Raw genomic sequence first — 15925 nt, 5'->3', positions numbered from 1 at the left:
ATATTGCACATTGTCCAGTATTGCTTTTTGTCAGGCTAGGCTACTGCTCCTTTCCGTCCTCTGTCCTCCTGTTACCCCCCCTCCCCAGAGAGGAGTTGTACAGTCTGATGGCGTGAGAGACAAAGGAGTTGTTAAGTCTGTTAGTCCTGCACTTGGGAAGGAGCATTCTGTCACTGAACAGGCTCCTCTGGTTGCTGATGACGGTGTGCAGAGGGTGACTGGAATCATCCATGATGTTCAGTAGTTTGTCCATAGTCCTCTTCTCTGCCACTGTCAGACAGTGTGTCAGCCCCTCTATGTCCTCACAGTGTTGGCTAAACAGCACATCCCAGTCCGTGGTGTCATAACAGTCTCTGAGGGCATCTTCCATTTCAGGGGACCACCTCCTGATGGAGCTAGTTGTTGCAGACTGCCTTTGGACCAGGGGGGGTGTACTTCGGCTGTAGATGAACCAGGTTGTGGTCAGACTTCCCTAGTGGGGGGAGGGGTGCGACTCTATATGCATCCCTCACATTAGCATACAGCAAGTCAATTGTCCTATTGTTCCTTGTTGGACAGTCCACAACCTGGCAAAAAGCAGCCAAAACAGAGTCGAAAGTAGCATGATTAAAGTCCCCAGAAATGATCATAAATGCCTCAGGGTGCTGTGTCTGCAGCCTTGCTGTGACAGAGTGAATCCTCTCACATGCAGCAGCTGCGTCAACCCTCGGAGGGATGCAAACACAGATGGTGATCACGTGACTGAACTCCCTCAGCAGATAATATGGCCGCAGGCTAATGGCTAGCAGCTCCAAGTCTGGGCAACATAAGACTGTCTTTATGGAGATATGTCCTGGGTTACACCAGTGGTTGTTTACGTAGATGATGAGTCCCCCACCTTTGCCTTTCCCACATGTTTTAGTGTCTCTGTTGGCTCTCACAGCAGTGAATCCCCACAGGTCCACGTTAGCATCTGGTACGAGGTGTGGTAGCCATGTCTCCATAAAGATAAACAAGCTGCTCTCACGGTAAATCCGCTGGTTGTTCAGTGCGGATAGCTTGTCAACCTTGTTCGGCAGCGAGTTCACATTCCCCATGATAATGGAGGGAATGGATGGTTTGTGGCACCGCTGGTTGTCCGCTAGCCTAGCCTTTAGCTTAGCCCCGGCTTTGCAGCCCTTGGGTCTCCTCCTCAGCTCCGCCGGGATGGGGTGTCGTATCCCGGCTCGTCCCACTGTTTTCAGGGCCAGCAGTTCCTCTCTCGAATAAGCAAGAAAACTGGCTCCTGGTTGTGTGTTAAAGTTAAAAATATCCATGTGATATGAAGAAAAACACACTATGTTTTCGTAAGAAGAGCAGAAAAGTAAAAAGGTGGAAAAAAAGAGGTTTAAAGAGCTAAAAACTACAGAGCTACTGGAGAGGAGTTACATTTAGAAGCTTGTAGTCGTTTCTCAAATCTATTTTAAAAGCAATCATTTTAACTGCTTCAAAAGATCGGTATCTAACACACTATATAACATATTTATTTATAAAAGAGCCCTCACCGGGCGAGGAGGCTGCAGTATTTGAGGTAGTGGATTGACATGAATCTTGTTCGACTGACTCTGTGATCGTTTGGGAAGATTCTTCAATAATTTTGTGTTTCTTTCTGTGCGCTGTAAGCCGAGCATTTCGAGCCACCGCTTTAGTACCATCTTTGATTTTGTTGTGGCCCATATTTTGTGTCGGAGCCCAGTCTGGATCCGTAAAATTGTACAGGTCCGCTGGTTTCCCTAATGGAAAGAAAAAGCAAAATAAAAGTACCGTAGCATCATCAAAAATTATATACAGCTCTTTTTAAAATGAAATAATCGAAGAAGCCTTTAATTGCCGGATCACACACTCAATGATCACGGCGAGTTTCTGCACGACCAGGCTATTAAATGATCCAATATTTCTTATATATTGTGATTTTCTCATTAATAACTAGTTCTTAGCACTTACCGTTGATAAAATGTTCACTGCAGACTCATGTGGTTTTTGTTTTCTCATTCCTTTAGATCAGCCCGGTTTATGTTGGACAGCCGTTGATGTCTACGCTCCGTGGACAACTCACTTGTTTTTTCTCCTTGATTATTTATAATTGCTGGATTTCTAAAGAACTTATAAATCCCCTTGTCTCGAATAGAGTTCTGCCTGCATCCAATTACAGCACAAAGAGTTGGCATAGTTAAGAAACAAAAGGAATTCTTGAGCGTAACAACCTCTTGAGTATATCTTTTATAGTAAATGTGCATTGAATGAGTTTGTGGATTGCTTGGTTTCAGTCACGTGAATTTTCTTAGCAGTTTTACTGGAAATGAAATAGCTGGTGGTCTAAACAACTGCTGTAGTGCAAACAACTAGCGATAACTTATCAGAGTATGTTTGTAATCTAGAAGCCACTGCTCGCTTTAGTTATATTCAGAAGATTGCTATGTGCAATGGAATCGACCCCTACAGTCTGGGAAAGAAGGATTTGTCATACGATCTCGAAAACTACCCTTCAGTCGAGTTCCCCGACATCTCGAATTATCTGATGTTGCAGACATCCTTCTACACCGCAAAACAGATGAAAGCATGGAAGAGTATGGAGGCTTACAACTTTTTTGTATGTGGCTGGGTAAAGGACCTCGATATCAAGTCACCGCTGAATGAATCCTGTATTGTTTTTGCCCGTGTAAGTATTTTTTTTAAAGCTTTTCGTTCGCGTCTTTACAACGAAGCGCTGCAAGTTGAAGTGTAAATAAACAACAGTTTGCTTGATTCTCACTTGTATTGGCTCTTATCTCTCAGGGAAATCATTCACAAAGATCATCAGAAACCCCTTTAAAGACCTGGATCTTAGTTAAACAAGATGGAGAAGTGATCACGGCGCATTGTAACTGTATGGCTGGGGAAGAATTTTGTCACGACCTTCATGCATATGGAGGAGTGAGGAGTAAACAAAGAAACAGCTGGGGACTTTAGCACTTTGTGATTAAAAAAAGTACCGTAAAATAACGACACATAGCAAGAAAAGTACTTGGAAAACACTAAGGACATAGCTGAGAGGGATATACAAACCTTTCACAAAGTGATCACTGCAAACTCGAGCATGCTTCGACTCGGCTCCCTTCGATTTCACTGAGAGGCTCAAAAGCTACCTCTCTCAGCATCTTTTTGTGAAATCCTGTGTTCGTTCACCCTTTTTTATCAGTTCATGGGGAACCCTGAAGAAACTTTTGTCAGTTTCACAGTTTGAGCGATTCGAACAACACAAGCGTCAGGCATTTTTCATGTGGGCAATGCACCTTCTCCGTACAAACGCTTTGTCAACTAAGCTTTGGTAGACCACCAGCTAAAGTTTTGCATAACTAATTAGGCAGATGTGACATCACGTGAAGCCCAGTAATATCCTCCAACATGGCCCACTTCCAGTTCAAAGCCTCATGCATAATTAGCTATGACATCACGTGCAAACGAAGAATTGACAGTTGTGACCAGACAACTGTTTGACATACAGTATGAAGTCTGAAATATTAAGATTACAGCACTAACCCTTAGAGCTCACACGCTGTATTCGGTCGAGGAGGATGTTTTCCAGTAGGTTTTTTTCCCCCAAAGGTGCCAAAGAAAGGAATAAATGTGTGTTTGTAACGGTGATGCGTATCTCGTTATTGGTATCACTGTCCCAAGCAATTTATTGATGTGAAATGCACGATAGTACACAATTCAATGGTTCATGTGCTATAATATTATTATTCTATTCAAGTAGATGTTGTGCCCTTGTAAATATTTTGCTCATACACTCATCAGGAGCTCCGCTTTTAGGCAGTGATTAAATGCATCCATCCATTATCTCTAGCCGCTTTATCCTGTTCTACAGGGTCGCGGGCGAGCTGGAGCCTATCCCAGCTGATTATGGGTGAGAGACGGGGTACACCCTGGACAAGTTGCCAGGTCATCACAGGGCTGACACATAGAGACAAACAACCATTCACACTCACATTCACACCTATGGTCAATTTAGAGTCACCAGTTAACCTAACCTGCATGTCTTTGGACTGTGGGGGAAACTGGAGCACCCGGAGGAAACCCACGCAGACATGGGGAGAACATGCAAACTCCACACAGAATGGCCCTCGCCAGCCGCTGGGCTTGAACTCAGGACCTTCTTGCTGTGAGGCGACAGTGCTAATCACTACACCACCGTGCCACCCCTGATTAAATATATCTCTATATTATTTACTTTGTTCACCATTTACAAACATTATTACAGTGCAATTACAGCACGTAACAATGTGATATGGCATGTTCAGTCGTGCTGTATGCATGTTATATTAACCACCCATAAGCATTTGTCATGAAATATTTCAAGGGGGCTTCAAACCCAAAATCTCTAATAGCTCCACCTCTGAATAACAATGATATGATACATAACATTGCAAAAGTTAATGTTATTTGCTATAAATGTTTTGTTTAGGCACTAAAAACAGACGATACATCAGACCCGGTGGACAGCGACACCTGCAGGTGAGGCAGGGGATCGTGTGTGTGTGTTTGTGTGTGTGTGTGTGTGTGTGTGTGTGAACAAAAAATCTGTGGGAAATGACAGAATTTTGGGCTGGACAGCAGTACATGAATGCAATTTTTTTAATTTATGACTTTTTTTTTTACATTGTTAAGCTTCAGTAAGGGGCGGCACGGTGGTGTAGTGGTTAGTGCTGTCGCCTCACAGCAAGAAGGTCCGGGTTCGAGCCCCGTGGCTGGTGAGGGCCTTTCTGTGTGGAGTTTGCATGTTCTCCCCGTGTCCGCGTGGGTTTCCTCCGGGTGCTCCGGTTTCCCCCACAGTCCAAAGACATGCAGGTTAGGTTAACTGGTGACTCTAAATTGACCGTAGGTGTGAATGTGAGTGTGAATGGTTGTCTGTGTCTATGTGTCAGCCCTGTGATGACCTGGCGACTTGTCCAGGGTGTACCCCGCCTTTCGCCCGTAGTCAGCTGCGATAGGCTCCAGCTTGCCTGCGACCCTGTAGAAGGATAAAGCGGCTAGAGATAATGAGATGAGATGAGATGAGCTTCAGTAAGGCAAGCCAACACTGAGTGATTTGTTCACACACATTTATTTTATCATTCATTTCTCTGCACCGAGTAAACAGGTGCATGCTTGTGATAAAATTAATGAAGATATTCAAAGTCTGATGTTCAGGATGTAAATGATGTTTATGAAATGTTACGGCACATCAACAATTACCAGTATTGTAGCGAAATGTAGGATAAAAGTATCTGTAATGTAAATGTGTTCACACTCTATATTATTATACACACACGCACACAAAAAAAGAAATGCAACATTTTAATCTATTAATCTATTAAAATGTTAATCTATAGAAAAAAAAACCTTGAGAAAAAAACCCTAATCTATTTAACATGAGCATTATTTGAATAAAAATTAAACATGTAATAAATTACATCAAAATGATTCAAATTATAACATTTAAAATATAATTATTGTATGAGGTTTGTTTCAGAGCTGATTTCGCACACATAGCCATTACAACTCCTAATTTTGTATCACTTGACAATAGGAATGTCTGACTTTGCTGGATAATTTAATCAGTGTAGTGTGACATACAGTGAAAAGGTACAATAGGGGTTATATAGGACACATTGCTGCACTTTCACTTCCCACGATATCAGAGGCAGAGCAGATTCCCTGGTGATACACAGTTAGCTGTTGGAGAGAAAAGTTAGCTTTTAGTTGTGTCAGTCTAAAGATATGGCTGATTTTGTGATAAAATATGAATATAATTATTGTACAGTACCAGTCACAAGTTTGGACACACCTTCAAAGTTTTTTCTTTAGTTTATTAATTAAAAGTCGCTTCATGTCTCAAAGTAATGATGGATTTTGTTTCTTTTACTTAGTTGAGTCGGTTCGTGACATAATATGGATTACTACAGTTGTGGAATAGGGCTGTTTACTGTATTATTATCTCATCTCATTATCTGTAGCTGCTTTATCCTGCTCTACAGGGTCCCAGGCAAGCTGGAGCCTATCCCAGCTGACTACGGGCGAAAGGCGGGGTACACCCTGGACAAGTCGCCAGGTCATCACAGGGCTGACACATAGACACAGACAACCATTCACACTCACATTCACACCTACGCTCAATTTAGAGTCACCAGTTAACCTAACCTGCATGTCTTTGGACTGTGGGGGGAAACCGGAGCACCCGGAGCAAACCCATGCGGACACAGGGAGAACATGCAAACTCCACACAGAAAGGCCTTCGCCAGCCGCTGGGCTCGAACCCAGACCTTCTTGCTGTGAGGCGACAGCGCTAACCACTACATCACCGTGCCGCCCTGTATTATTATTATTATTATTTACTATTTACTGTTTGATCTCAAACACATCAACTGTTGATGAGGCAGACCTGTTAATGGAAAAACATTCCAGGTGATGATCTCATGAAGCTGGTTAAGATAATGCCAATAGTGTGCAAAGTGTCATCAAGGTAAACAGTGGCGACTTTGAAGAAACTAAAATATAAAACGTATTTTGCTTTTTAACACTTTTTTTTTTTTATTTACCACATAATTCCATGTATGTTCCAGATGTTGTTTCATAGTTTTGATGTCTTGTCTTCAGCTCTTCCCTTCCTTTCTTCAAATCTCATCTCAAAACCTTTCTGTTTCAGGAACACATCAACTCACCACTCTTCAGCAATTTGTGTGTGTGTGTGTTGTTTTCTTTGACCTATGTAAAGCGACCTTGAGAAAGGCGCTATATAAATGCAACTTCTTCTTCTTATTATAATAATAATAATAATAATAATAATAATAATAATAATAATAATCATAATAATCATTATTATTATTGTTGTTGTTGTTGTCATCCTCCAATGTAGAAAATAGTCAAAATACAGAAAAACCTATGAATGAGTAAGGGTGTACAAACTTATGACTGGTACTGTATATACTGTAAAACCCTATGAAATATGATTGGGAATATTTTAAATGAATGCACTGTCAAAAATAATACAGTGGTGCTTGAAAGTTTGTGAACCCTTTAGAATTTTCTATATTTCTGCATAAATATGACCTAAAACATCATCAGATTTTCACACAAGTCCTAAAAGTAGATAAAGAGAACCCAGTTAAACAAATGAGATAAAAATATTATACTTGGTCATTTATTTATTGAGGAAAATGATCTAATATTACATATCTGTGAGTGGCAAAAGTATGTGAACCTCTAGGATTAGCAGTTAATTTGAAGGTGGAATTAGAGTCAGGTGTTTTCAATCAATGGGATGACAATCAGGTGTGAGTGGGCACCCTGTTTTATTTAAAGAACACGGATCTATCAAAGTCTGATCTTCACAACATGTTTGTGGAAGTGTATCATGGCACGAACAAAGGAGATTTCTGAGGACCTCAGAAAAAGCATTGTTGATGCTCGTCAGGCTGGAAAAGGTTACAAAACCATCTCTAAAGAGTTTGGACTCCACCAATCCACAGTCAGACAGATTGTGTACAAATGGAGGAAATTCAAGACCATTGTTACCCTCTCCAGGAGTGGTCGACCAATAAAAATCACTCTGAGAGCAAGGTGTGTAATAGTCGGCGAGGTCACAAAGGACCCCAGGGTAACTTCTAAACAACTGAAGGCCTCTCTCACATTGGTTAATGTTAATGTTCATGAGTCCACCATCAGGAGAACACTGAACAACAATGGTGTGCATGGCAGGGTTGCAAGGAGAAAGCCACTGCTCTCCAAAAAGAACATTGCTGCTCGTCTGCAGTTTGCTAAAGATCACGTCGACAAGCCAGAAGGCTATTGGACAAATGTTTTGTGGACGGATGAGACCAAAATAGAACTTTTTGGTTTAAATGAGAAGCGTTATGTTTGGAGAAAGGAAAACACTGCATTCCAGCACAAGAACCTTATCCCATCTGTGAAACATGGTGGTGGTAGTATCATGGTTTGGGCCTGTTTTGCTGCATCTGGGCCAGGACGGCTTGCCATCATTGACGGAACAATGAATTCTGAATTATATCAGCGAATTCTAAAGGAAAATGTCAGGACATCTGTCCATGAACTGAATCTCAAGAGAAGGTGGGTCATGCAGCAAGACAACGACCCTATGCACACAAGTCGTTCTACCAAAGAATGGTTAAAGAAGAATAAAGTTAATGTTTTGGAATGGCCAAGTCAAAGTCCTGACCTTAATCCACTCGAAATGTTGTGGAATGACCTGAAGTGGGCAGTTCATGTGAGGAAACCCACCAACATCCCAGAGTTGAAGCTGTTCTGTATGGAGGAATGGGCTAAAATTCCTCCAAGCCGGTGTGCAGGACTGATCAACAGTTACCGGAAACGTTTAGTTGCAGTTATTGCTGCACACCAGATACTGAAAGCAAAGGTTCACATACTTTTGCCACTCACAGATATGTAATATTGGATCATTTTCCTCAATAAATAAATGGCCAAGTATAATATTTTTGTCTCATTTGTTTAAATGGTTTCTATTTATCGACTTTTAGGACTTGTGTGAAAATCTGATGATGTTTTAGGTCATATTGATGTAGAAATATAGAAAATTCTGAAGGGTTCACAAACTTTCAAACACCACTGTATATTTATATTTACGTTTATTGTATTGATGGACACGTTTAAATAATCTGACACTGAAGTGAGGCATAAACCAAACTTACACCAGAGGCATAAATTCACCAGAAACCAGTGTGGAGTTATTATAGGAAGAAAGTTTTTTCAAAAAGCAAGTTGGTCAAACTGTGAGTGAGAAACACTTTTTATGCCTTTACAGTACCTCTGGAATTTTGACTTCAAGATCAAATCCTCCTCGAGCAGAAGCCAGAAGTGTAGCTGAAACTTCACTTTTAGTATTTTTCTCATGTTTCTGGCTGAACCCCCAGGCATAGGACACATGTGGGATGTACTTCCGAACACTATATACAGAGTTCAGTGAAAACATGAAATAGTTTGATGAACTTAAAATACTTGTAATGGCACCTATATAAACAGCCTTCTACAGTAAATGTTGTGCTATAATAGAACGGCGGCTACAGTCCATAATTATTGACACCTTTTCAGATTTACCAATAAAAAACAAATTTACAAAGGTGAGTTTCAGTTACAACAGTTATTATTGGTTAATTAATCAACCAGAAGACACCCCCCCACACCCTTTGATCTTGTCGTCTGATGACACAGCTCGTTACCTGAGATGGAATTTTTTAACACATTCAGCATTTTGAGGAAAACCCAGATGTTATCATCGCAGGTAAGCATGGTGGAAAGATCACGGACATGTTTTTACTCATCAATTCTCTGATATTTCATGATCTCCTTGTTGAAACCTACTTTGTTTCTTACTCTTTCATTTGACAGTCACCATTTTGTCTCTAAACATGCGTTTGAGAAGCCACGTGAGGTGTCGATAATAGTGATCACTTTCACCGGTGTTCACCATTATCGACACCCTGTGGAGTTAAGTGACATTTACAACTGTTACGGATCGATCTTTGGGTAACATCGTTGAAATAGATGAAGTACTTTAAAAAAAATTAAAATGCTGCAATTTTTAATTATTTAATTATTTTTTCTGATTCATAACAGAATGGAGCTTATAGAGTATTTAGAATCCGATTGCAATAAATAAAATTAGACTGGAATTAAATTCCTAGTATATAAAAAAATTACATGCTTGAAATATTCAGTTTTCTATTCCATTCAGAATTTTATTTTATTTTTTTGCAGTTTGTTGTAAATATCTACCACATATTACGATATCAGTCGACATTTTATATTTCGGTTCGAGGAATGACATGCGACCTTTGACCTGGATTTTCATGCGGTTACAATGTCAATCGCCTGTAGATATTTATTGGTAAACTACGAAACTAGAAATTAATACAAACAACAACGAAATGTGATCTACAAAAATACTTAGAAAGTGGGTAGAAAGTGGAACAAAAAGATTTTCTGATGCAGGTTAAACGTTATCAGTTCATTTGTTTACAAACATTAGAATTACTTCCTCATTTCCGTAAGCACCGACATCCATATATTTATATAAAAGATATTTTGTACTCAATATAAGTCTATGCAAAACAAATTTGAAATAAAAACTATGTTTTATTAACTTAATACCACATACCGATTTTTTTTTTTATAAATAATCATCTGGATGTCGATAACTGAGGACTAAGGTGTCGATAATTGTGGAATGGGGTCACGTGATCTGATACGCTAAGTAATTGGGAATCAACTCTTTTTTTTTTTGTCCAGTGGAAGTTTGAGTAATTATTCATGCACAATTTACGTATTGAAAGTCTTTTCTACTTTTGCAACGGCCAAAAGATCGTTAAGGTGTCGATAATTGTAGCCGCCACTCTAGTAAAGAAGTAAAGAATTTTACAGAGCAAACAATCCGTAATACTTCAGGTGAAAGTGATACCTTTGGCCAAATGTTTGGATTAATGCAGGAACATCTCCCCAGTTAAGTTCTGCAGTTATACTGGGCTTTGGTGCTCCTTTGGCAGAAACGGTTACTGCGATTTCATATGACTGACACTCAGCTCCCCATTTCACATGAGTCTAAAACATAGAAAAAAGTTTAATAAGACAAAAATGATTACAGAGAGTGAATTGTTGTTGCTTTTTTTCTTCAAAAAACGTTTTCATCATTATACTTAAATATAACTTAGAGTTAATTAACTCTTCCTGGGACTTACACTTATACAGTTATTGTATTGTATGGAGTTAATTTGAATGATGTTATATCATTTTATACTTTACACATTTTTGAAAATTGTATTTACTTGAACTGAACCTGTCTGGCTTCTTATCAGCACATACCGTACAGTGGCATGCAAAAGTTCGGGCACCCTTACTGAAAATGTCTGTTACTGTGAATAGTTAAGTGAGCAGAAGATGAACTGATCACCAAAAGGCATAAAGGTAAAAATGACATTTCTTTTCAGCGTTTTCTGCAAGATTTGTGTATTATTTTTGTTTTGTACAATTGGAGAGTGAAAAAAGAAAAGGAACACCATGCAAAAGTTTGGGCACCCCAAAACATTTGAGTTCTCAGGTAACTTTTACCAAGGTTCCAGACCTTAATTAGCTTATTGAGCTGTGGCTTGTTCAAATTCTTCGTTAGGAAAGGTCAGATGATGCAGATTTCAAAGCTGTATAAATTCTCTGACTCCTCAAACTTGTCCCTAAAATCAACAGCCATGGGCTCCTCTAAGCAACTCCCTCGCATTCTGAATAATAAAATAATTGATGCTCACAAAGCAGGAGAAGGCTACAAGAACGTAGCAAAGTGTTTTCAGGTAGCTGTTTCCTCAGACTGTAATGTTATTAAGAAATGGCAGTTCACAGAAACAGTGGAGATCAAGGTGAGGTCTGGAAGATGAAGAAAACTTTCTGAAAGAACTGCTCGTTGGATTGCTAGAAAGGCAAATTAAAAATGCCTGTTTGACTGCAAAAGACCTTCAGAAAGATGTAGCAGACCCTGGAGTGGTGGTGCACTGTTCTACTATGCAGCGACAGCTGAACAAATATGACCTTCATGGAAGAGTCATCAGAAGAAAACCTTTCCTGTGTCCGAGCCACAAAATTCAGCGTGTGAAGTTTGCAAATGAACATCTAAATAAGCCTGATGCATTCTGGAAACAAGTCCTGTGGACTGGTGAAATCAAAATAGAACTTTTTGGCCACAATGTGCAAAGGTATGTTTGGAGAAAAAAGGGTGCCAAATTCCAGGAAAAGAACACCTCTCCAACTCTGAAGCATGGGTGTGGATCGATCATGCTTTGGGGTTGTGTTGCAGCCAGTGGTACAGGGCACGTTTCATTGGTCGAGGGAAGCATGGATTTGAATAAATACCAGCAAATTCTGGAAGCAAACATCACACCATCTGTAAAAAAGTTGAAGTTAAAAAGAGGACGGGTCCTACAATAAGACAATGATCCAAAACACACCTCAAAATCTACAATGGAATACCTCAAGAGGCACAAGCTGAAGGTTTTGCCCTGGCCCTCACAATCTAAACATCATTGAAAATCTGTGGATAGATCTCAAAAGAGCAGTGCATGCAAAACAGGCCAGGAAACTTGTAGAACTGGATGCCTTTTGCAAGGACAAATGCGCGAACCCCCCCCAGGTAAGAACTGAAAGATTATTAGCCGGCTACAAAAAGTGTTTACAAGCTGTGATACTTGCCAAAGGGGGTGTTACTAGGTACTAACCATTCAGGGTGCCCAAACTTTTGCTTTGGGCCCTTTTCCTTTTTTGTCATTTTGAAAATGTAAAAGATGAAAATAAAAAAAATAGTTTTTGCTTAAAATATTAAGGGAATGAATCATCTTTAACTTTATGCCTTTTGGAGATCATTTCATCTTCAATTTGCTTAACTGTTCACAGTAACAGCAATTTTGACCAGGGGTGCCCAAACTTTTGCATACCACTGTACAGTACGGTGCAAACATCTAAGGCAACCTATTTCTTTAGTACAATTTTTATTTATTTATTTATTTATTATTATTATTATTATTATTATTATTATTATTATTTTATGACTTCTAACATTATCGAGTCAATACAAAAACATTTTACATTCCAAACATTAGTTTCCCAGCACAAAATTAAATGTTACAAAAAAAGTTTGCACGTCAGTAAAGAAAGCAGTATATTACGTAAGAGACACTTTTCAGACAATAAACATAAATGAAATTAAATGTTGGGGTTTGCTGCAAAATTAAGAAGCAAGTGTGACAGACAAAGTGTCCAGAAGAACTGTGTCTAGTTCTGTAAGATGAAACTTACCAGTCAATTTCCTTAGAAAATTGTACAAAATGAGGCTATTTTTTAAGCAATGGTTGACAAACCAAATATCGACTGTTTCATTTATTACTGTTTACTGCTTTTTCTTTTAAATATTTTTTAATGTAGAAACATTTAATTTCATTATTTTTGAAGGCATCTTTGCTCTACAGCATTTCTTTGCATGTGTCTTTTGCACAGTACTGTACAGTATCTCTATCACAAGTAAAATTACAGTATAGCATTTTAAACTTTCGCAATCCTAAAAGTGAAAATGGAAAAATGCATTCATATTGATTCTATTGATTGACACCAGTGCATCAGTGGTCTAAAGGCAACTGGTTTATATTGATTTATTTTACAATTTGCTAAACATTTCATTTGACATATACTCAATAAAATGTATAAATAATAAATAGAACAATGAAACTATGCTTGGATTTTTATAGACTTTTGTAGAACCATGTTTGACAAACTGACTCCTGGATCTTTTCAGAAAGTTTAGACACATTATCAAGTTAAGAAATGGTGTGTTGGGGAATATATATTTTTTGTTGTCAAAGCATGGTACAAGCAGGAACTCCAGGCTAAAAAAAAATTCTGGTCAAAATCTGATTTATCTGATTTATAATTTTGTTATGTGTACATTTTCAACGTTTGCCAAAATTCAGCCACAGAAACATCCAGTGGGTTTTCCCAGATGTGAAAATCTTTTCAAATATTTTAAAAATCATTTAAAATTATTTTAAAAGTCAAATGTGGATGCATTCTGTGACAAGATAATAATCTAAAACATAAAGACAGAAAATTGACAGAAATAAATATTGTTACTGATTGACCCTCTCAATCTCCGGACTTGATTTAAAGATGTCAGAGTGAGAGAGCAAGCAGAGGTTTAGCACATAAAATATGTCAGAAAAAAAGTCATATTTTATTTTCCTTTCTTTGTGGGTAAAATCCCTGAGATGGCGACAGTATCCATCCCAGCCATCCATCCGTTATCTGTAGCCGCTTATCCTGTCCTACAGGGTCGCAGGCAAGCTGAAGCCTATCCCAGCTGACTATGGGCGAAAGGTGGGGTACACCCTGGACAAGTCGCCAGGTCATCACAGGGCTGACACATAGACACAGACAACCATTCACACCCACATTCACACCTACGATCAATTTAGAGCCACCAGTTAACCTAACCTGTATGTCTTTGGACTGTGGGGGAAACCGGAGCACCCGGAGGAAACCCACGCAGACATGGAGAGAACATGCAAACTCCACACAGAAAGGCCCTCGCCGGCCACGGGGCTCGAACCCGGACCTTCTTGCTGTGAGGCGACAGTGCTAACCACTACACCACCGTGCCACCCCCAGTACAGTATGTAATTTATTATTATTATTATTATTATTGTTGTTGTTTACTTCAGTAAAGATAATCATTGACACCATTTTCTACATATCACATAATCTGCTTTCTATTGTATTACCCTTGCCCCTGTGTGAGTCTTGTCAATATTGGCATCGACGCATATTTTCCAGTTCGCCTCTTCAGCAGCCTCAGATATAATGATTTCTATGTCGTCCTTCTGTGTGTCTGGTGTGTAATACACAGTGGCTTCATACCCCAACGGCTTCACATTAGGACTGAGAGCCAGCACTTTCACGATGATCACAGGATCAGGAGTATCATCAGTACCCTGCATTATAAACATGCATTAAAATCAGAACTGGAGGTATGAGCATTTATTATTATTATTATTATTATTATTATTATTCGTCATAGTGATGGGTGCAAAAGTATTTGTGCCATGAAAAAAAACCCCCTGCAAATGAGATTTTATTAGATTTAGAAACTTGCCTTAGGTTTTCTTATTCCATGTATGAAGCTATAAATGTGTCTATTAATAGTCAAGTGATGGTGTATGAATCAAAATAAAACCAAAAACTGTGATGGTACCTTGGGTTTTTCCTGAGTGCCAATCATCATTTGGCTGGGGTGTGAACTGTGCTCATGAGGCCAGGCACTGATCTGGATTTTGAGCTTTTCTACATGCTGAACAGAGCTAACTTTTGAAATATGCATTGGATAGGGAAAAACTGCATTAACTATAACCACGCAAACTGTTCTATGTAAGAAAAAAATGCAGTTTGTAATATAACATACCTGGCTCAAGTTGAAACGCAAACTGAGTATATCCCAAAAAGTAGTAAAGAGGATAGTCTTTAAGGTTTTGGACCCGTTTAGCTTCCATTTCAGTGCACACTGCAACTCCATAAAAGCTTAATTCTGCACAGTACTTCCATTTTGGTTGGTATATCGCCAACGGTTCTTCCTGGTCCAAAGAAGCATGTTACAGCTTCACTAGATACTGAAAATGTTTTCTTTCCAGTATACAGTTTTATAATAAACACTGTACCTGAGGCTTTGTGGAACTATCTGTGTTTTTCTTGATGAAATTTTGCTTAAGATCCCTGTCCTCTGGTATTGTAGGACTTATTTTAGCCAATGATGGATCGTCAATATTTCTTGATGCCGCATATACATCGAACCTGTTTAAGAAAGAGATGCAGTGGTTAAGGATTTGTGACATTGGCTACAAGGTTGAGAATTTAAATCCCAGCACTGCTCGAGGGCCACTGTTTGAGCCTGGAGAAGGACATCTTGGAAAACATACTTGGTTTTGAAGAACGTCGTGGTATTTTTACACGGGGGGAAAGTGACCTCGTAAGTCTTCTCTTTGACGTTCTTTTTCAAGCCAGCTTTCCAAGGCAAAGAAAAGGTTGTCATGCCACTGAGCTGGACACCAGACTGAAAGAGCTCTGTATTGATCCCATAGTAAATAAAATAATCCATGGCAACTCTGAAACGAAAAAGGAAGTCATTATATACTTACGAACTAAGACATGCAGTCAAATCAGTGTCTAAAGAAACACTGAGTTTGAAATAAATACCCAGCAAATCCATCGGTTTCCACAAAAACATCTGCATTTATCAGTTCCTGTAAGCTTTCTTTTGGAGGTGGGTTGATGTTCGCTTTTGCTGAAATTATAAAAATATTGCAATCTGTGTCTTAGTTGGGTGTTGTCTTTTATA

At 39.2% G+C, this 15925-nt stretch overlaps 1 protein-coding gene across 1 annotated transcript in view; it reads right to left on the bottom strand.

Annotated features, from left to right (window-relative positions):
* Positions 1-5503: 5503 nt before the first annotated feature.
* The window catches only part of vtg3 (vitellogenin 3, phosvitinless), a 37724-nt gene continuing 27302 nt past the window's right edge, over positions 5504-15925 (bottom strand). The window contains exons 17-25 of the mRNA XM_060940673.1: positions 15784-15871; positions 15507-15692; positions 15249-15381; positions 14996-15164; positions 14789-14898; positions 14319-14528; positions 10469-10608; positions 8819-8957; positions 5504-5712 (exon numbers count right to left, since the gene is read on the bottom strand). Coding sequence (XP_060796656.1) covers positions 5635-5712; positions 8819-8957; positions 10469-10608; positions 14319-14528; positions 14789-14898; positions 14996-15164; positions 15249-15381; positions 15507-15692; positions 15784-15871 — 1253 coding nt within the window. The 3' untranslated portion in view covers positions 5504-5634. The remainder of the gene's footprint in view (positions 5713-8818; positions 8958-10468; positions 10609-14318; positions 14529-14788; positions 14899-14995; positions 15165-15248; positions 15382-15506; positions 15693-15783; positions 15872-15925) is intronic.

The sequence above is a fragment of the Neoarius graeffei genome, chromosome 15, assembly GCF_027579695.1.
Source record: "Neoarius graeffei isolate fNeoGra1 chromosome 15, fNeoGra1.pri, whole genome shotgun sequence".
Classification (NCBI taxonomy): Eukaryota; Metazoa; Chordata; class Actinopteri; order Siluriformes; family Ariidae; genus Neoarius; species Neoarius graeffei.
Note: the sequence above shows the minus strand (reverse complement) of the source record. Positions and strands in the feature narration are given on the sequence as shown.